This window comes from Silene latifolia, chromosome 2 (genome assembly GCF_048544455.1).
Source record: "Silene latifolia isolate original U9 population chromosome 2, ASM4854445v1, whole genome shotgun sequence".
NCBI lineage: Eukaryota > Viridiplantae > Streptophyta > Magnoliopsida > Caryophyllales > Caryophyllaceae > Silene > Silene latifolia.
The window spans coordinates 124084771-124107851 of NC_133527.1; the positions used below are offsets into that span (position 1 = coordinate 124084771).

Below are 23081 nucleotides of genomic sequence, written 5' to 3' on the forward strand. Positions count from 1 at the left end.
ACGCCCCGTCGACAAACATCGTAAGAAGAGCACTAGCTCTTCCTACGACACACCACCCAGTCCCTCACAACTGGGTAAGCCTTCGGCTCAGGCTCCGTCCTCTTGGACGCGAAGCTCAGAAAGTAGGAGTACACCCACGCCTGCAAAACAAGACAATCGATAATGATCTTTCACAATTCAATAGCAAAGAAGAAGTAATGATCTTTCATGAAACGAAATGAAGGTTCATACCTCCAACAGCAGTCCCGGACCGACAGTAGCAGGAGAAGTCCCCTTCTCCAGCAGATCAGGACGGACCATGGCCCTCATGTAGCGAGTGAGGACCGCAAAGCCAGGAGTAACCCAGTCCCAACGGCCTAGGTCACTCAGGTCAAAAAGGAACGGGAGAAGCTTCGTCAACAGCCTCTCCACCTTGTCTCCGAGGTAGAGCGAAGATAAGAACCACCAGAGCCACAGACGAGCCCTCTGCTCCGCAGTACAAGCAGGAGGAGCCACCTTCCTCCCATTCATCGTCACCAACGCCGGGGTCCTACCCGCAAAGTAATCCCTGACGTAGGTACTCGGCATTAACCCGGGAACCACGGCAGCACCCTCTGCCAGGTTCCAGCCGATCAGCCTCCTGGCCTCAGCCGAGTCCACCCTCATGGCCGTCAATGGCCACACCACAGCCTCCTCTCCACATGGCAGACCAGAGATCATGTCGTAGTCCTCCAACGTGACCCCGACCTCCCCAAAAGGCATGCGAAAGGTCGAGGTCGTATCCCAGTACCGATCAAGGAAGGCTCGAATCAGGCAAAGGTTAGCCCGAAGCTTCCTTTCCTTGATCGCCCTCCACGCTCCAACCAAGGCTCCGAAGGCTCCTAGCTCGATGATGGCCCTTTCCTCCTCCGTCAAGGCTCCGTAGGCCTCCATCATCATTGTGTAACCAGAGAAGGACCTCAAGTTCCCGGCCTCCTGTATCGATTCAATAAAATGTTATCTTTAGCACAAAGCGGATGAGAAATGAAATTATCGGTGAATAAAGGAGGAAATTAGCAACGAAATGACAAGTCTCAAGCCTACCAAACTCCTCGTCGTCCTGTAAGACAAGTGACTCTCCGCTGCCCAAATGAGATGTCGACCATCCCATTTCTCAGCCCACTCAGGTGCCCCCGCTAGCTGACGACCACTTCGTCCGACATTGGCCTGCCTCGGGACCTCCTCAGCGACCTCCTCAAAAACCTCCTCGAACACCTCCTCAAAAGCAAGAGAAGGGTCGAAGTCGGTGTCCACGCCCATGGGAGCCCTCCCCGACGTAGAAGCCATGTCACCTGAAAAATTAAAGTAGATTAGGCCGCGTCAATTGACGACGAGCCTCGATAAGGGTGATTGCAAACCTTTCAAGCCTCGAAAATGGCCTTTTCTTGCCATCTTTGGCCATTTCTTTCAAAATCCGGCCGTTAATGTGGTAAATTGGGTCAAGACAAGTCTAAACTCGAGCCTATTTATGGGTTTGAGTCGAAATTTTGGCAGCATTTCGCTACAATGGCAATTATGCCCTAGAAAGTGTCCTGAAAAAGTTGTCACAAATCAAAAATCCGAAATGTTAGGAAGTTTACCCATCACGCAAAGATTCTAAAAACCAAATTTCATCAAAAATGGGCACTCCTAAGGCCATTTTCGAAGCGATTTTCGAAACAGCTGAGAAACCGTCTCAATTTCACTCAAATGCTCAATACTCAACGAAAATTCACAAATAATACATGGTTATGTTCCTAACATTACCAATTATCCATTTCTAATGTCAATTTCACAAGGCAAATCCATTTGGGGGAAAAGCCTCAAATTTTCGAAATAATTTGGTTGAAAACCCTAATTGTTTCGATTCAATTCAAGCAAAGTACGGATATTAAAGCAAGGATGAGACACATACCTCTATTATTCATGATTAATGGAAGGTTTTGATCAAATTTTGGCGGAATATCGTTGGAATTTGAGAGAGTTTCGAGAGATTTTGTGTTTTGTTATAATGAATAAAACACGGGTTCTGTCGAGTTTTTACTCAGACAGGGACGTGTTGGAGTTAGTGTCCTCCACAATAGTGCATTTACATAATAAATCTCATTAAAGGAATATCATCAGATATTTAATTATTTGATCCTCGTCAGTTGATTAACGTAAATCGATAACGGTTGGCTGACTAGAGTTTGACGTTATTGTCGTGAGACGGCGGTGATCAACTGACCCCTTTCGGTCACACCTAAAGGAACGAACCCCAATTGACAACTAATTAATTGTATGGGATACAATTTATTTAGTCCCTTGATTTGTAGACTAAAAGGTTAGTCGATTATTTATTGAGATTTCGAGTTGCGAACTCGAGGCACGACAGTTATTATTTAATTATACGATAATTAAATAATAAATTATGGGAGACGGGTTTTAGTTAATTAATTGTTAATTCACTAAAATTGTACTAATTGATTAATGTGATTAATATTAGTACGTAAATAATATGTGTAGCGGTACACGTATATTTACGGAGTGATTTGGATGAAATTAATTGGAAGCATTTAAACATGAAACTATGTTTAAATAAAATTTACACGTATTTGTGCGACAAATATTAGAACCAAAATGGACCCGTAAATGGGACATTGGACCGTGTAAATGGAGTGTAGTGGATGATTATAATCATTTCACTTTGCTTGTTATTCTTCCATAATATTGTCATATGATCATGTGCATGTGATAAAGATTGGACAAATATTATAACAAGTTGACTCCCTCACTCCACCTCACTCCACCCGCCACTTTCCCCTTATACACTCCAAATTGTTGTTCATTTTGACACACTTCACTTGTTCATTTTGCATGTGAACAATAATTTGTCTATCTTATCTCTAAAATAATAAACATCCTTTACTAAGTTGTTAGTAAACTAAAATTAATAATTACTAAGAGTGTTAGTAATATTTACATATTATCAAGGAAATAATTCTAACAAGTTACTAGTAAATACTTGTTAGATTAATTGGGTTGAGTTCTTGGGTGCACATTGTTAGGAGATCTTCTCTTTGAAGATTTGTTAGGAGGATCATCCTTTTGTTATAAGCTCAAGAACAATCAAGGTAGGAGATCTTGATTGTGCCCATATTACCATAACAATCTATGTAAGGAAATTGTTTTTCCTTAACTTTCATTTTTTTTTGGGGGGGGGGGGGGGAATGTAAGTAGTTTTCATTAATCAGAAAAGTATCCCATTACATCAATATTAATGACCCAAACTAGTTGAAGAAACTATAAAGCTGGGTACCTCATAGCTTCTTCACCCAATCAAGTACAGACCTACTATTACATTTTAGATCAAGCAACTGCAAACGAGCTCTAACATCTTGTTGCACCTTCTGAACAAGACACACAGGTTTCATTACAATTTTGTCTATCCTGCATGCATTACGATGTTGCCACAAATGATACATGAGACTTGCTAAGATGACCCCAATGATCTTCTTCTTAGTAGCAGAATGTGTTCTCCATTTAATCCACCATTGAATACAGTCCTGTGCAGGCACCAGTACATTGCACAAATTCTGCACCAGAATATGACATTGTTTGCTAAATGCACAACCAAAAAAGAGTTGTATGTGATCCTCAGCCATAACTCCACAAACTTCACAACTGTTAGTGTCAAGGATCCTCATCCTTACCAAACGATCCTGAGTAAGTAGCCTATTCTGAGCTACTAACCTGCAGAAAAAAGAATGCTTGGGACAGATCCACTTGTTTAAAATCCAAGGATACCAGGCAACCTTATCAGTGAGAGGTTTCAGAAATAAATACCCTTTCTGTGCTGTATAAGGCTCACCTGTGGAGAGTAAGTTCTTGAACATATTCTTGACCTGGTAGATTTTCCTCCAGGCCCAGCTAGCACCACTACGAGGTTCATAATCCATCCAGTTAGCAGATTTAATACAGACTGCATGCACCCATCGAACCCACAGATGGCCAGTCTTTTGTTGCACCCACCAGACATACGTTCCAATAGTGGCAATGTTCCAGGTATGAAGGTCCCTAAAACCAAGACCCCCCCCTGCTTCCTAGGTCTGCAAATCTTCTCCCAAGAAACCAGGGCAGGGTTCTCCTTGGGATCCTTACCATACCAGAGATACTGCCTACACATCTTTTCAATTGCATCAATGACAGTCTTAGGCAAGATAAAAATGTGAGCCCAATAACAGTGCAACTTAACTTAACTTAACTTTCATTTTTATGCTTTTATATTTGCATGCATGTTACATAGATCACCATAATGATAAATTATGAGATAATTTAATTTTATTAGAGAGTCTATTATGGATCTATGATCTTTCAAGTGGTATCAGAGCTTAGGCTTGTAATTTGCATGTTGATTTTAAGCATATTAATAAATTATGAGATAATTTATAAAAACTCAAAAATTGTGTTAGAAGAGGTTTTAGCACAAAAATTTTGGGGCATGTACACCTACTGATCTCAAAAGATTTGTGGTAAAGTTTGGTGATTTATGAAGTTATTTAGCTATTTTTAATGATTTTTGGTAGAAAACCGAGTCAAAATGCCGTATATTAGTTATAAATTGACTAAAAATAGTTAAAAGATGATTCGGGACATGGACATTTTATGGCATTTCATGCATATTTTCTCCTAATTTTATGCAAAATCTTGAAGGTTGGTTTGAAGTTTTGCATGTTTATTGATTTTATGAGATAAAAGTCGATAAAAGTGAAATAAATTAATCATAATTTCGAAACAATTGATTCCGCCCTTGATAAATTTATGTACATTTTAAAATATTATTTAAAAGTTAAAAGTGAAATTTAAAATGTGTTTTCACCTTGTTTTGATGGTTATTGGTTTTAGTGGTTAAAAATCGATAAATATCGATCTTTTTCTTCATAAATTTTATCCGGATATTTGGGGCAATTTTTCTGATATTTTGGTGTTCTTGGGAGTGTTCCAGAATACTCAAAATTTTTGTTTCAATTGTTTGGGTAATTTTTCAATTATTTTGGATTTTTACTTAAAAATTATGATTTTACCGATTAAATTAGCAAAATATCACCAAATCAAACTAATTATTCATCATAAAATTAGTGGACTAATTTTGAGGTTCAAAACAGTTTGGACAATTAGTTTGGACTTAAATGAGATTTAAGAGTTGATTATTGATTTTTACATGTTAAAAATCGATTAAATCCACAAAACCCGAGATGGATACCAACGATTGATAGATAGGGCGATTTTGGCATCTTTTTACAGCATTTTAAGCATATTTATTTAAGTTGAATGAATGATTGTCATTTATTTAAAGTATTTATCTTGTTGTACCTAGTATGGCCTAGTTTAATTTTAATCGTTATTACTCGAAATGAATGGGAATATCGATTTGTTTGTAAATTAAATACGATCTCGTATCGTCGGTTTGTAATTAATTAATAGTTTTATTTATTATATTAATTAATGTATAATAGGAATAGCAGTGTAATTCAATTGTAATAGTTATTCTTACCGGCGTTTCCAAAAGACGGATTACATCGAGACGGAGTCTATTTTTGGAAGGTGTTCCAAATCCCACAAGAAGGAGTCACTTTTGGAATGAAGAGGCAAGGGACCAAGGAGTTGGTTTCCGATATGTAATAGACTAGTTTTTATTAACTAGGTGGCCATACTAGGATTTATTCATATGCTTACTTGTTTGCTTGTTTTTATTTTTCGCGCATGCCAAAATCGCCATTCACATGCATTTTATTTTTGCGGTTGTCAATTCACGTCATTTACATTCACCGAATTAGTTCACTTATAGGGAATTTATGACTAAATTGACAAGATCTCTCACATAACTAAAATTGAGATTAGCCTTACCAATTAGTAACACCTATGAATCTCTTGTTCATTAGAGCCTTGCTCGCCCAAGCGGGGGGGTGTTCTCTTTTTACCTTGGGTAAGTAGGGTGGTAAACAGTTATCACACGCCAAAATTGGTTGGACTTAATGGGATATAAGACGGTCTTGTGTTCCGGGGCTAGTAGATGAATTTAAGGAAATTCGTCGACCAAAAGTTCTAGAGGTAGAATTAGTCAACGTGACTTACCGAATTTACACAATTATGGGATGTTTCGCCCAAGCGATGCTCATTTTTGTTTAAAATTTGGGTCTTGGAATCATTTATATAATTTAGTGGGATATCATTATATAAATGCTAAAACTTGTTAAACATGTTTTCACAAGTAATTTTTTAAAACAATGTATGTTAATATTTCCTTATTTGTTGTAGCATTTTAATTCGCAATGGCAACTTCATCAACTCCATCAACTACTTCACTAGGCAAAGATTTATGGCTAAGGTCCGTAATGGACAAATGTATCTTAAAAGATTACGGTAGTAACTTTATTGAATGGGAATCCAACATCAAAAGTGTCGCGTTGTCCGATAATGTGCTCACTTACTTGACCGATTCTCCTCCCATCGAGCCCGGTCCAAGGGCTTCATCGGCGGTGTGGACCGCCTATGACCATGTGAGGATGTCGAATGATATCAAGAATGTGTTGATATGGTCGATGTCCCCAAAGCTCAAGCTATTATGCATTTCTTTAAATGCGTACGAGATATTCGCTCGTATGATTACTATGTCTTCACAAACACCTAAAGTCCGTCAATACGATGCGGCGGCACGCTTCTTTGAAGATAAGCTTGAGAGGGGCCAAAAGGTTGGTCCCCATGTACTCAAAATGGTCGAATATGTCGACATCCTAGAGCGTCTAGGGTGTAAGATTCCTAAGACTCTTGTGGTGGATCGTATCCTCCACTCACTTCCCACCAAGTTTGCCCACTTTAGGGTGAACTATAACATGAATGGCATGGATAAGAGTTATCATGAAATTCATGCACTCCTCACCCAAGCGGAGAGGGATATGGAAGCTAGTGGGAGTGACAAAGGGGATGTTTTAACCATGAAGTTAAAGAATATGTCCCTTGGAGTTAAGAAAGGAAAAGGGAAGGAAAAGTCCCAATTCAAGAAATCGTCAAAGAAACATGACAAGGGAAAGGGGAAGACCGTTGTGAATGGCAATCCCAAGGCAAAAAGTGTCAAACTCTCCGAGGTCGAATGTTTCCATTGTAATGGGAAGGGGCATTATAGGAGGAGTTGTCCCAAATACTTGGAGGATCTCAAGGAAGGGCGTGTGACGCCTATTGGTATGATTTCCTCTCTCTATGTGATAGACGTTAATTATGCTTGCACTTTTACTTGGGTACTTGATACCAGATGTGGCTCTCACCTTTGTAATCATTTGCAGGGTTTAAGGGACGTGCGAGCACTAGCAAAAGGTGATGTGGATCTCCGCATGGGCAATGGAGCTAGAGTAGCGGCCGTTTTCGTGGGGACCTATGTGCTCACTTTAGCTAGTGGTCTAGAGTTTTATTTAAATAAGTGTTATTTTGTACCAACTTTAACCATGAACATCATCTCCATTTCCACGTTAGACGTGGAAGGCTTTTGTTTTATGATTAAGGACAATAGTTGTACTTTTTCATTAAATGATGTGGTTTATGGCAAGGTCATTTCAATTGGAAGCATTTATGTTTTAAATGATGTTAATGACGTTTATCATGTGGAAACTAAAAAGCTCAAAACGGGTGATCCAAACGAATCCTACCTTTGGCATTGTCGTTTAGGCCACATAAACGAAAGACGCATTAAGAGACTTGCTTCATCAAAAGTGCTCAAACCATTTAGTTTTGAATCTTATGGTATATGCAAGTCTTGCCTTCTAGGCAAGATGACTCGTGCACCTTTTGCGGGAAAAGGGACACGAGCTAGTGAGGTTTTGGCTCTCATACATACGGATCTGTATGGAACATTAACCATCACCGCTAGAGGAGGTTTTCACTACTTCATTACTTTTACTGATGACTTAAGTAGATATGGATATATCTACTTAATGAAGAACAAGAGTGAAGCTTTTGACAAGTTCAAAGAGTTTCAAAATGAAGTGGATAACCAATTGGATAAAAAGATTAAGACCCTACGATCCGATCGTGGTGGTGAATATCTAAATTCTGAATTTGATTCACACCTAAAAGATTGTGGTATAGTATCACAATGGACTCCTCCTGGCACACCACAATTAAATGGTGTGGCCGAAAGGAGAAACTGAACTTTACTAGATATGGTTCGGTCTATGATGAGTCTAACTGAGCTTCCTAGTTCATTTTGGAGTTTTGCCCTCTTGTCTGCAATATTTTCACTAAATCGAAGCCCGACTAAAGCGGCCGATAAGACTCCATATGATATATGGACAGGGAAAGTCCCTCATTTGTCATTCATGCGTATTTGGGGTTGCGAAGCGTACGTTAAGATCAAGTCTGACAATAAGCTTACACCCAGGTCTGACAAATGTCTTTTCGTAGGATATCTAAGGGAAACACGTGGCTATTACTTCTACAATAAACACGAGAACAAAGTGTTTGTGGCTCGTTATGCTGTCTTCCTAGAAAAGGAGTTTATTTCTAGGAGACAGAGTGGGAGAAAATTTGAACTTGAAGAAGTTCGAGAGCCACAAACCGAGAATGAGGTAGAGGAGAACGTGGAGGATAATATTCCATCTTCCTCTGAAACGGTAATTGTTCCTAGAAAGTCGAGTACGATTTCTAATCCACCTGATCGCTACCTTGGCAACATCGAAGAGGATGGTGTTTTATTACTTTTGGAAAGTGATGAACCCACTACCTACAAATCGGCTATGTCTAGTCCCGACTCCTCGCTTTGGCTAGAAGCCATGCGATCCGAAATGGATTCCATGTACGAGAACCAAGTATGGGACTTGGTGGATTTACCTGAGGAAGTGCGACCCCTTCAGTGTAAATGGATATATAAAATTAAGCTCGGCGTGGATAAACATGTAGATGTTTACAAAGCTAGATTGGTGGCAAAAGGTTTCACCTAAGTTCATGGTTTACACTATCAAGAAACCTTCGCTCCAGTCGCTATGCTTCGGTCCATTAGGATAATCTTAGCGGTTTCCGCATTTCATGATTATGAGATTTGGCAAATGGATGTCAAAACCGCCTTCTTGAATGGGATTCTAGAAGAAGAGGTGTACATGTTACAACCTGAAGGTTTTGTGGATACATCTAACCCTAAGAAGGTGTGTAAGCTTAAGAAGTCTATCTATGGTCTTAAGCAAGCATCTAGGAGTTGGAATCATCGCTTTGATCATGTTATTAAACAATATGGTGTCACTAGAAGTGTGGAAGAACCGTGTTTATACATGAAGTTTAGTGGGAGTAAGGTTGCATTCCTTGTCCTATATATGGATGACATATTGCTCATCGGGAATGATGTTTCATCGCTCATTTCCGTAAAGGAGTGGCTAGGGAAACACTTCCAAATGAAGGACTTGGGAGAGGCACAACGAATCTTGGGTATTCGGATCTATAGGGATAGGTCGAAGAGGATACTAGCATTGAGTCAAGAAGCTTATATTGACAAAGTTCTTTATCGGTTCAATATGAAAGACTCCAAGAGAGGATTTCTACCTGTGGTCCAAGGGATTACTTTGAGCAAGTCACAGTCTCTCTCCACCCCTAAGGAAATTGAACACAAGAAGACCGTCCCTTATGCTTCCGTTGTTGGGTCTATCATGTATGCTATGATTTGCACTCGTCCCGACGTTGCGTATGTCTTGAGCATGAAAAGTCGTTATCAAGCCAAGCCTGGTGAGAGTCACTGGATAGCCGTAAAGAACATCCTTAAGTACTTGAGAAGGACTAAGTATTCGTTCTTAGTGTTTGGAGGAGAAACTGAGTTGCGTGTAAGAGGTTACACGGACGCAAGTTTCCAAACCGATCGGGATAATATGAAATCCCAATCTGGCTATGTGTTTATGCTAAATGGAGGAGCTGTTTGCTGGAAGAGCTTCAAGCAAAGCGTCACTGCGGATTCTACAACAAAGGCTGAGTACCTTGCAGCGTCTGAGGCTGCGAAGGAAGCTGTTTGGATTAGGCAATTCATGGAGGGACTAGGAGTAGTCCATTCCGCCAAAGATCCTATCACTCTATATTGTGATAACAGTGGAGCTATTTTTCAAGCCGAAGTCTAGTAACAAATCTAGACACATTGAAAGGAAATACCATGTAATTAGATATTATGTGGAAAGGAAGGAAATTGACATTTGTAAGGTTGGGACAGATGATAATATTGTTGATCCTTTAACCAAGCCTTTATCAAAGGCTAAGCATGATGGTCATGTCGTCGCAATGGGATTGAGACGAGTACCAGATTTTCTTTAGATTATGGATATGTAATAATTGGATAGTATATCTCTTATTTTATATATATGATAATCACATTCATTGTTTTCGTATTCATTCTTTTATGAATCTTTTATTTAGTGCGACTAAATTTTAAATAACTTGTTTATCTGAATAAGTTGTGGAGACAATGTTGAACAATATTCAAGTGAATAAGATGAACATTGTATTTTGTCCCTAGTCACTTAATGAGGTGACGTCTCGGAGTGACTAGATTGTAAGTCGATTGATGGTTGTTCAACATCATAAGGTCATACGTGATGACTAGTCGATTACATAGACAGAGTGTGTGACACTTTGCCGGACAGTGACCATTTAGAGAGTCCCAAAGTTCTATTATAGACGCTTGGTCGTGGCAGGGATCTCTAAGATGTTCCTATGAGTCGATTCTTTTGACTAGAGACTATTATCTGAGCAAGTGCAGTTTCCGTGAAAGGAGGCAAAAAGGGCATTTACTAGGTCATGGTGATCTGTATTGTGCAATAGGATAGATAGGGCATACAAGAATTGTCCACCCACTTTGGGTAACTATATCTCAAGGCCACTTGAGGAGTTAATGACTACAAATGCGTGGCCACGCTCGGAAGTAATCTGTAAGAGATTTTTCCGGTCAGGTAGTCACACTCCCGATCGAGAAAACCACTCGCGATATGTTCATGTGCAAGTGCGACCTGAAAGACACCTTGCATTGAGTGGGAGATCAAAACGGACAAGAGAATTGGTAGCGCACACCTTGTGTCGGACAAGTGGGAGATTGTTGGAGTTAGTGTCCTCCACAATAGTGAGTTTACATAATAAATCTCATTAAAGGAATATTATCAGATATTAAATTATTTGATCCTCGTCAGTTGATTAACGTAAATCGATAACGGTTGGCTGACTAGAGTTTGACGTTATTGTCGTGAGACGGCGGTGATCAACTGACCCCTTTCGGTCACGCCTAAAGGAACGAACCCCAATTGACAACTAATTAATTGTATGAGATACAATTTATTTAGTCCCTTGATTTGTAGACTAAAAGGTTAGTCGATTATTTTAGAGAATTTCGAGTTGCGAACTCGAGGCACGACAGTTATTATTTAATTATGCGATAATTAAATAATAAATTATGGGAGACGGGTTTTAGGTAATTAATTGTTAATTCACTAAAATTGTACTAATTGATTAATGTGATTAATATTAGTACATAAATAATATGTGTAGCGGTACACGTATACTTACGGAGTGATTTGGACGAAATTAACTGGAAGTATTTAAACATGAAACGATGTTTAAAAAATTTACACGTATTTGTGCGACAAATATTAGAACCAAAATGGACCCATAAATGGGACATTGGACCGTGTAAATGGAGTGTAGTGGATGATTATAATCATTTCACTTTGCTTGTTATTCTTCCATAATATTGTCATATGATCATGTGCATGTGATAAAGATTGGACAAATATTATAACAAGTTGACTCCCTCACTCCACCTCACTCCACCCGCCACTTTCCCCTTATACACTCCAAATTGTTGTTCATTTTAACACACTTCACTTGTATATTTTTCATGTGAATAATAATTTGTCTATCTTCTCTCTAAACTAATAAACATCCTTTACTAAGTTGTTAGTAAACTAAAATTAATAATTACTAAGAGTGCTAGTAATATTTACATGTTATCAAGGGAATAATTCTAACAAGTTACTAGTAAATACTTATTAGATTAATTAAGTTGAGTTCTTGGGTGCACATTGTTAGGAGATCTTCTCTTTGAAGATTTTTAAGGAGGATCATCCTTTTGTTATAAGGTCAAGAACAATCAAGGTAGGAGATCTTGATTGTGCCCATATTACCATAAAAATCTATGTAAGGAAATTATTTTTCCTTAACTTTTATTTTTATGCTTTTATATTTGCATGCATGTTACATAGATCACCATAATGATAAATTATGAGATAATTTAATTTTATTAGAGAGTCTAATATGGATCTATGATCTTTCAGGACAAACCCAGGAAAGGACGCAGCAGGCGCTGCGCCTCTTCCAAGAGTCGCAGCTCTTGCTGCGCCTCTTCCCCAGCTTCCCTCCAGCTCAATTTTCAAAAGTTTGTTATAAGTTCATTATTTGTGGGCCCATCTTTGGTGCGCCTCTTCTTCAACACCATATATCATACATTTAGTCCATTTGATATTTATTCTTTGTCCGAACTCGTATTTCGAGCAGACTGTGTACTGTCGCAGGACTTTATCTTCGAGCAGACTGTGAACTATCGCAGTACTTTATCTTCGAGCAGACTGTGAATTGTCGCAGTACTTCATCAAGCCCAGCAAGGATATTTCATCAGGACTTCGCTTGCAGCATCGAGCGGATTCTCGACGGTGTTTCGACACGCCTTTATCGATACCCTATTATTTTTTCCCAGCGAGAGTTCATGACAGCCGATTGTACTTCTCGATAGATGGAGTTCGCTTGAGACCGACGCAAGCAAATTCCCCTCAGCAGTTTCTACCGACGTCCTGATGTCCTCAATATTATTCGTCTCGAGAAGGAAGTCTCGGGTATGGTTTCTTCTTATGGTTGGCAAGCTCCCTTACGTAGTCTAATGGAATTTAAACGACCCTCCCCGATAGCCGACAGGCTCTAAAATGTTCCCGAGGACAGGTCCTTGGCTCAGACCCCTTGAGCTGCCTCGCGTCGCCATAGTCGTCAGGTAGTTGTAATCTTCGATTGACCTGATGGCTATACTTTGACTTTCGTCTTGTCCAAGCCTCAGTCAAAGAGGGGGCTCTGTAGATACCTCATTTCTGCACCTCCCGCAAACCATCCGGTGATGGTTGGGCCGCATGTTTGGTACATGTAACAATTTATGACAGTTCGTATGTTTATCATCAAGTGATATCTCAAATAATTGTGTCTACCCCTTGGTCGTCATCTACGCGCCATTACGGTCGTTTTGACAGTAATTAGAGTTCATTTGGAGTCCGGGTCAAAAACCGTTTCATTTTCTAATAAACTGTTTTAAAATGCCGAGTCGGAATGTTCTGGATTATTCCAGATATTTCTATTCCATAATTTTAATCTTTTTAATCTTTTGGTATAACATTTCCCGAAAATCATATTTTAAAGAATAAGGAAGTCAAGATCTACCGCATTGCCCTTTTCTGCATATTTTCAAATCTTTTCGAGATTTATTTCCAAAGTTTTACCTTAACCCTAATTCCTCCGTGTGATTAGTATAAATAGGGACCTTCGTTCCTCATATTTCTCACGCGAGTGTCCGCCCTTATCTTCTCCCTTTGCATTCTAAGACCGTGCTCTAAGCTTATTGACGTCTACGTGCGTGATCAATCGCCCACGTAAGCTCGGATCCTTCTGAGTACCAGTCACGTTGCATGAGCGACCAATTTGACCAACTCCACCTCAATTAATCAATCAATTTAATCATACATTCGAGTCGAGCAATCACTAATCGTTAACTTAGTTAATCTCGTTTCATCAAACATGTAAGTCTGAGGGTGTAAATCCCATCTTTTTTTTATTGTATTTTTTAGTTTTGTACTAATTATTGTAAGATTCACGTCAAAAGTATGTTCAAAATCGACTTATAAAACCCTATTATCAAACTACTTTTACGAATCAGCAGTAACCAGACGTCGAGAAGAAACGCAGCAACTGTTGCGCCTCTTCGAAGAGTCGCAACATCTGTTGCGCCTCTTCTAGAGGCTGCCGCAGTTCCTTCTTTTCTTCTTCTTCCTCGGTTCTCTGATGATTTCGTTCCTTTTGTTCCCTTTTTCTTATTTTCTTCTTTTATTCATACATAATAATTTTTTAATACATCCTAATAATAATTATGCTTTGTTTTACGGTTTAAATCCCTTATTATCGATATTTGCGGGTTTTCGCCATTAAATCAAACCCGGATTTTTAGAGACTCGATTCATTCATATCAAGTTTCTGTGATTCGTCTTTGTACATGTTTTCAGTTTATTTCCAGTTTGTCACGCCTTTCAACTCGTTTCCGTCTTCATAAATTTAACCTAGTTTGACATAACTCGCTTTAATTAGCCTTTAATTCGTTTTAATTAGTTTTAATTCATTTTTATCGCTTTTACGACGATTTCATATGTTAATAATACGATAAATCACTTTCATCCGAGTCAAATATCAACAATCAACCACTAAAATTACCAACGAACATTAACAATCGCAGTTCTGACTTCACAGCCATAACTCATCTCAGGAACAGACGCAGTGACCACTGCGCCTCTTCCAAGAGACGCAGCATTGTTGCGCCTGTTCCGGGTTGAGCTCTGTCTCTGAACTTCCGTTCTTGCTTTGACCTAATTCGTTAATTATGTATTAATCGGCTATTAATCCTATTATCACCTCTAATCTGTTCGTTTTAACCTGGTTTATTTTCTTTTGTTTTTTTCAAATATCTGTCTTAAATATATTTTTGACGTAAATCAATTAAATCGTTGTAATTATTGTAATTTTAATTATCGCAATTTATTTATTATTTTGTATGATTTATTTATTTGCTTGTTTTCACATGTAATTAATTTAAACCCTACTTCGACATTAATGAGTGCTAAATTATTTGTCAACCGACTTAGTTAATTCACATGCTAGGATTAATCTATTTTTTGTTGCATTGCATGCATATAATCGACAACATATCGAGTATGAATAACTTCCCTAATCATTAGTAGAGGCCGCTATCGAGGCGGGCGGGATTAGGTGTTCAGTAAAAGGACTTTCTAATACGTACTCTCACCCTTACTCCAGATCTCTGTGAACATCCGTGTTCATTGGCATCCACGAGAGTCATTCTAGACATAGAATGCTAAGGGTAACTAGTTCTTGGTGTCTATGTCACTACTTTGTGTCTTGACATGACGCGAAGTATTCGAACGGTTTCCAATTTTCCACAATAAATTGGTGGCGACTCCACAAATGCAAACGCGTGTTTCCCAAGCGCCCCCGTGGGCCCCCCATGACACACTTTTTCACTTTTACCTTTTTCTAAAACTTCACAAAGCTTAAACAAGTTACGTTGCTTTCTCTTTCGCATTGCTATCGAATCCTAAGGGCTAGAGTCATCGGATCATTGTGTTCTTTACGCCATTGAGACCGTCGCATCGTGGGTAAGATTATAGTTTGATTTTTATATCGTTTCATTGTTTTTTATTGAAACCCTAATTGGGTATTTTGGAGGATTTTGGGAGTGTGGTGATTTTTAGATAGTAATTATATGATTGTGTGATTATAGGAGGTGATTTCGTAGAGGAGCGGTTTTGAATAGCTGTTTGTGACGATCTTTTGGTGATTTGCCTTTCCAGGTAGGGTTTCCCTACTCGGTTATTGATTACATAGTTGATTGGTGATGGTTGTGATGTTGTTGATCTATATCATGTTGGTATTATAATTGGTAATTTTTGTTATTTAATTGTTTGGATGTGTTTGTCTGTGCACTACTACAAATCCCTTGAAATGACCACACTTTCTCACCTACGCTTTTGCAACCGTCGACCATATTTATAGACCGCGCAAGGACTCTGAGTGTATACGACACCGTATTGAAGCTAAAATTAACTTTTAATATAAACCTAGCTATAACCTCCGCCCTCAACTCTAGCACGTCGATCACTCTCTCATCCTTTCTCCGCGCAACTTTTTTTCTCCTACTTTCTATGATCACCTTCACATCTGAATATAATCAATCAAATCAAATGTGAGAAAACTCTCTGTCGCCGTTCTCCGCTATTCACCACCACAGGCCATTATGTACAAGAGCGTCCACCACTATCATTGTTATTTTTGCCTAAATTCAATTTGATTAGATAAAGGTATAAGCCAAATCCTGTATTTCAATTCAATTTGGTTTCTTATTATTGTCGATTTTAGTTTAAATTAGATGTATTTACTTATTATTTTAGAACTAATACAAGTGTGCATTATATTTAATAGTTGGCATTCGAATGTCAAGGGGAAGATTATGTAGATTAGGGTCTTGGAAAATGAGGTTTTCTTCTAAAAACCAAATTACACATGGATGCATCATCACCTGCGCCATTAGTCCATGCCTATCTCCATCATCTAGTGTGAGTTATTAACTGTGAATAATTAATATTTCTTTTTTTTGAAAGGCTAACTGTGAATAATTATGATTATGTCGTGTACATCATGGTACTTTTCTATATATTCGTTGTGATATTTTCTATTTATTTTTGATTATTTTCTGCAAATTCAGGCTTTCTATGGTTTTAAGCTATATGTAGATATAATGTGTTTGTTTCTCATATGTGCTCTCTAGTTAATTAATTGTGAATTTTGTTTCATAATAGAGATTTTGGAAAAGTTTGACTTAACTTTGTTGCAAAACATAATTCATTTTTTGTTTACTATGAGGCTGCCTCATTGTATGAGACACTATCAAAGATGCATGGGAAATAAATCGTAGCCTATTCGTATATAATGATTCAAATATATCGTTTTAAGCTCTTATGATTATTGTCTAATATCCTTGTATAATACGGAGTAATTGCTAGTTTGCTACTCCCTCCGTCCCAATAATTTGCACACCTTTTTTTATTCTTTGTGCGGGGTATTTACTCTAAAAAGATTTTAATTTTGCCAGAGGAGGAAATCGACACTACTCTAAAGAGATTTCATGAGTTTGTTTGACTTGTGCTAATATCTTAATTTTTATCATGATGCAGAGCTCTAAATTGTGAGAGTTATTTTTTGTTTTTTTTGCATCAGAAGACTGGCGATATAGGTTTTAAATTAGACAATAGATGGGTAGCATTACAACTCAAAATGAATTGTTAACATCATGACTATATAGGTTTTGAATTAGACATGTGCTCATTTTGCTATTTCTTATCTTGTGTGGTTAATTTCAGATCTTACCTGCTCTATATATACTGTTGGAGTTATGAATTGTGGACAAGGCCCTCGGGAACTGCGTTCGCGGGATCCACACTAGGCATAATCGACCCGAGGTTCTTTCGAATCGAATTAAGACAAATTAGAGTCGCCACCAAGTTTTTTGGGAACTTGGAACCGTTCAAGTCAACTTTACACCTTTCATCGAAAAGCATAAAGCCAATCGACTACGAGTGATTAAAGATAAAGACTTGTACCCTATATCACTCGATTTGAATGACTCTCGTAATCCAATGGTATTTAGACGGATCCACAAATCATAGATCTTGAGTAAGGGGTGAGGGTACGTGTTAGGAAGCCCATAAGGACACCTAACCCCGCCCGTCAATAACGGCCTCTACTAAGTCAAGTGTCGGATTTCAAACAAGGTCATAGCTACTACGATATATGATATGCAAACATCGTTTTAAACCCTAACATGTGACAACAATTTCTATGTCGTTTTAGATGCAACAAAACTAACTTTGTCAAAGTTGTAATTTAGCATGTGGGTTGATTGATCTAACAACACATAAACGAAACAAACAAGGCTTGATGGGAGTGGGGGAGCTGTTGGGATCTACCCTATTACAACCCATGCATTTCATGCCGACACAACAATAAATTAAAGATACAACTCGATCTAAATACAATTGCTATATACAAAAACACACATGACGCATCATACGGCCATTCGGCCTAGAAAAACGTGCACAAAGGGGTGGCCCACGGCTCACAAGACTCACGGCCTTGGGTCACTCCTCGTAATGCGTGCTTTCACTTAATCTTATCGAATTAGACATTGGGCTACGCACCAAAGCATGCATTAGCATAAATCGGGCCATGTTGCTTTAAACAACATGCGATTTACTACGCTCTCACTTGCATTGGGGCACAACCGTCTAACTAAACAAGACTAAGGTTTTTAGAAATCATTTGACTCGATAAAGGAGAACTAATTACAAACAAGTTACAAAACGCGACTCGATAAACACAAATTGATTACAAGATACAAACAATGAGACTAAGATAAAAAAACGAGAAAAGGGATACAAAAGACACGGCCAAACACGACCTCATACACGGCTATCCTAGTTCCTAGGTTAGATTCATTAGGTTAGATGGATTTGCAAAGCGATGCGGAAAATACATTAGAAATCGATGACAAAAAGAGGTCAGAAGGCTTCACCTAAAACCGGGTGTTCTACACGGCCTAAGGGGTCAAATTAGGTCAAGTTCGCTAATTAAATTAACTCGTCGAGTGTTAATAAGAAGGTGCTAGTCAAGCACTCTTATACTAGCGAGAAATTAGGTGAAAGAGAGAGATGCGTTCATTAAGTTACAGAATCGTCAGTTGATTTTTAAAGCTATGTCGATGTACCCTAACGTGTCTAATTAGGTTATTAAAATGATCTAATGTCATCTAAACGAGTTATATGTTAACAATCAGAGGTCAAACTAACATGTGAATGGTCATAAGGTGGGTCGAATCACACGAGAGAAGAGAGAGGTCAAAAGCGAAGAGCGAAGTTAGAATTCGTTTTATTAATGCCCTACCTTGAACACGAGGATATGTAAATGAGACGGGGGTGTACGACCGACTGATGTAGCGGTTTCTTTCCCATCTCAAGTCAATGCGGGTGTTCATGGTGGTACTTTAACTCATACTCGGACTAAACTAGTTTCATAGTTAATTAGAACAATCGATAAACAAAAAACGATAAACAAACAAAAACAAACTATAAAAAAACCAACATAAAAAACGAAATAAAAGGGAGAAAGAAGAGGATTTGATGCACCCTCAACCTACATGTATCGTTGACACCGTCTTGGGTCGTAATCGATGGTAGATTTTATCTCGAGAGGCCGCCGTCGACGAAGAAACAAAGCAAACAACACGTTTTTATCGAATCTGGACAGCAACTTTCAAACAGCGATTTCTCTCTCGTTTCACGGTGAAAATTCGATTTAAAAGATGTTTTGAAAACTAGAAAGAGAGGAGAACAGAGATCTTAAAACAATCCCTGCTCGTTTTGAGTTATTGGGCACAAAAAACGAGCACAAACAGAATCGACAGACAGAAAAAGCCGCAAAAACAGAGTGTATAACACTCTGTTTTTCGAGGGAATTCGTGTACTCTCAAGGGCAATTTGGCTCGTAAATCTTTATCTAATGTGTAGATGGATGTTGTATGGTTAATTTGGAACAAGAAACTCGAATTTTGATGGAGGAACGAATTGTTTTTCGAAGAGGACACACAAACTGTTCCAGTTTGCAAGTCGGTTTTGTGGAAGGTTTTTGAGAGGCAATTAGGGTTTGTTTCTGGAATTTAAAGCTTGTAAGTGAAGGTAGTATGTATCCAGAACTTAGAGGAATGAATGTATGGTGAAGGGGGGGTATTTATAAGGAGTTAAAGTAGGGTAAAAGGGAGGAGAGGCAGACGGGCTCTCCTAAGCATAGCTGCTGTCCAGCAGCTTTTGTGGGGTTTTATTGGGTTTGTATGGGGGGTTTTCTTGGGGGTTAAGGTAAGGTAATATGGGTAGGATACTAGGGTATGGGTTAGGGTTAATGGGTACGGGTTTTGGTGGTATTTGGAGCAGGTTTTGGGCTCGGGATTTGAGCTGCAAAACAGGGGGCTGCTCGTGCTTTTGTGCGGGCTGTTGGGGGTGATTTGGGGCATGATTTGGGCCGTGGTTATGGGGTTCGAACTGGGGTTGGATGGGTAGAGGCTTAGGTTGGTTAGTGTACTCGAGATTCGTGCCAACTCGTAAAGAAAACGGGCTCAAAAACCGAGCTATAATCGAGCTCCAAAACGCTTGTTCAAAACGAGTTTTTTTCGATTTTTAAATCAATTTTTCAAATCGATTAACACATTAAAATAAATGATTTTTCAAATCAAATACACTCATAAAATGATTTTTCAAATCAAATATTTATTTTATTTTCAATAAAATAAACTTGAGAAAATAAATTCTAAAATAAAGCAATAAAATGAATTTATCTTAAAAAAACTTTAATTTAAATATCATTTAAATTAATAAAATACTTCGTCGACAACGCTCATTCTACATCGTAAAACGAACCCAAATAATGACAATGACAACTAATAAATACATGTGTCCTATCATCATCGGGTGTTTGTCGGGTTCTCTATAAATTCCAATATCGACGGATACGGGTATCTACATGAATATACCACATTCCTATTTAACCAATATGCTTATAGTATTACAAAGAGAGAATATTTATGTGACTATCATGTTTCTTTAAATAGAAAATAGATATATGAAACATTGTGTATAATGTTATGTCTGTGTAATTGTGCAGGTTATCCTTTCTATGTGAATGGATACACGAAACTCCAGGTGTATACTTGTGTTGAGTAGTTTGTGGTGGCTTTTTGATCAGATGTGTTTTATGTCATTGTCGCTTATCTTTTCAAGGACTTCCATGTAGGTAGCAGACACTGAAAACTACATTGAGGGAGAAATGACTGGAAATCTTGAAGAGATTCTTATAAGGTTAGTCGAGCTTCCTGTCAGCCCTTGCTCTTATTAAAGAGCTCGAGCAACAACAACATCAGATCCTTAATCCCAAAATGAGAATATAAAGAGTTAACAACAACATCAGATCCTTAATCCCAAAATGAGAATATAAAGAGTTATCGGAGTTAACAACAACAACATCAGATCCTTAACCCCAAAATGAGAATATAAAGAGTTATCGGAGTTAAATTAAATAGAAATATTCGACTTATTAACTTTATCGTCTATAAAGTATTTGGATTGAGATGATCATGAAACAATATGTTACACTGTCAACTCTTGAGTAGGTTATATTATAAGTTGCCTAATTCTGAAACAACAGTAGCTGGAATACATTTTTACTGTTATTGTTTTGCAGGACAAGTATGAAGACGTGAACATAATCACCATGGGCAGAAACTTTGGTTAGCGTGTTAAAGAGATATCCTCCATTTACAATCTTTCTACATCACTTAAAAAAATACAAAGAATTCCATAAATCCTATTTTCATAGCTATGGGCTGTAAGTGCCTGTAACCATTTTGAAGTTAACTCGAAAGGAGCAGCGTCAATCACTGGCGATTTCTTCATCCATTCGTGTATGAAAGGTGAGGAATTTTTCATAAACTGCTTAGTCTACTGATTTGGTGACTGGAGGATGCAAAATGTGAGTATGGATACTCATTTGAAGGGAATCATCCAACTATCAAACTTTAAACATTGAAAAAAAATGACTTGTTGGTACCTCGTTACTACTGCAACTGTGAGTATAGATACTCATTTGAAGGGAATCATTCAAATGCCACGTCCTATTGTAGATTTGAATGTTGTTTACCTATGTTGGATTATTCAAATGTCGGGTACTATTGTAGATTCGAATGTTGTAATTGAGCAAATTATACCGCACGGCCTCTTGACATGATCTAAAGCAAGTTCATTGATGTGTTATGTACTTCGGATATATTCTATCATCATATATGTCTGTCATAAATTTTCGTTTTGTGTGTGCAGGTGGGCTGATATTGCTGGTGTTTACTGTCTGTTATTTTGTTGCTGTAATCGACTGTTGCTGTCTCCTGCCGATGATCTTTCTTGTGCTAATGCTTTGATGTTGTTGTTGATGTCTTGATGTTGCTAATGATGTTGATGTACTTATGTTGCTAATGTTGCTCCTAATGTGTTGATGTTGTTACTTGCCCTCACCGTGTTGTTGCTTATTTGTTGTTCTTTGATTTACCGGTCTGTCTTACTAATGTGTTGCTGATGATCTTTGTCCGAGTCTTTGTGTCTTACTATCTTCTTGATGTCTTTCTTCGCTGATGTTGTCCGCTTTCTTTGTCGATCTTCTTCTTTGGTGTTGTCCTGGTGCTGCTTTATGACATTGATTCTTGCGTAAAAACATTAGTAGAGATATATTTTCTGATTTCTTTTGTTCAGTTGAAATAATTAAAATATGTTTTTTGGAATTAGTAATGTATTCCATTTGACAATGCAACTTTATGGTATAAAAATTGTGTTTTGGATATATGTTTGTTAAATTATTGTTTTTCTATACGCTCATTATGATGTCATCTAGTAATTTATATCATTTAATTTAGTCTTTGATACCGAAAGCATTAGTTGTGAATAAAATTAGAGGGACGGAAAAAAGCGTCGAGAAGCTTAAAAATTCTCGACACGAAAAGGTGTCAAAAATCTAACACTGACGCAAAAAAGCGTCGACAAGTTTGACACCAAAAAGCGTCAAAAAGTCCTGACACCTCAAAAAACCACGCTTTTAGAAGTGTCGAGAAATTTAATGCCGACGCTTTTAAACGTCGAAAATAGCTAAAAAAAAGCGTCGAGAAAGCAAGGGATTTGTTGTAGTGGTGGTTCGCGAGGTGCGTCCTCGGCTGAATAGAGGTAACTTGCGGGAGTGACTTCACACCCTTGATTCGCCCTCTGTGGAACCCGCCACAGGAGGGGATGCTCATATTAAAGAACTTGGGTTTTCGCTCGGATTTGATGAGCGGGGATTTAGTGGGTACGGCTGCGGTCCCCCACTGGCGGCATGGAATATCTGTTGCGATGGATATTCTGGAAGGACTACACACTTTAGTGTGTAGTCAGGTGTGTGGTGATGTGACGGAGTTAGGTGATCTGTGTATTGTTATCTTGCTAATCTTGTATTATGTAATCAGTAACTGACCCCCGTTTAAATGTTTTGAAAGCTATGGTGATCCATTCGGGGATGGTGAGCAGTTACTGAGCATGTATGAGATGGATTGCGCGAGAGATAGCTGGGATGGAGTCACCACGTGTCACTAGAGT

General features: G+C 38.3%; 1 protein-coding gene and 1 long non-coding RNA gene across 2 annotated transcripts; one reads left to right on the forward strand and one right to left on the reverse strand.

Moving 5' to 3' along the window:
- Positions 1 to 3296: 3296 nt before the first annotated feature.
- Positions 3297 to 4162, reverse strand: LOC141641269 (uncharacterized). The gene is made up of 3 exons (XM_074449940.1): positions 4018 to 4162; positions 3784 to 3958; positions 3297 to 3729 (listed from the first exon to the last, which is right to left on the reverse strand). The coding sequence occupies exons 1-3, from the start codon at positions 4160 to 4162 to the stop codon at positions 3297 to 3299; spliced, it is 753 nt and encodes a 250-aa protein (XP_074306041.1).
- Positions 4163 to 15947: 11785 nt separating this feature from the next.
- LOC141630194 (uncharacterized) lies at positions 15948 to 22296 on the forward strand. The gene is made up of 6 exons (XR_012537455.1): positions 15948 to 16166; positions 16288 to 16421; positions 20575 to 20612; positions 20704 to 20768; positions 21151 to 21379; positions 21783 to 22296. It is a non-coding gene; the product is annotated as an uncharacterized LOC141630194 (long non-coding RNA).
- The last annotated feature ends 785 nt before the right edge of the window (positions 22297 to 23081 follow it).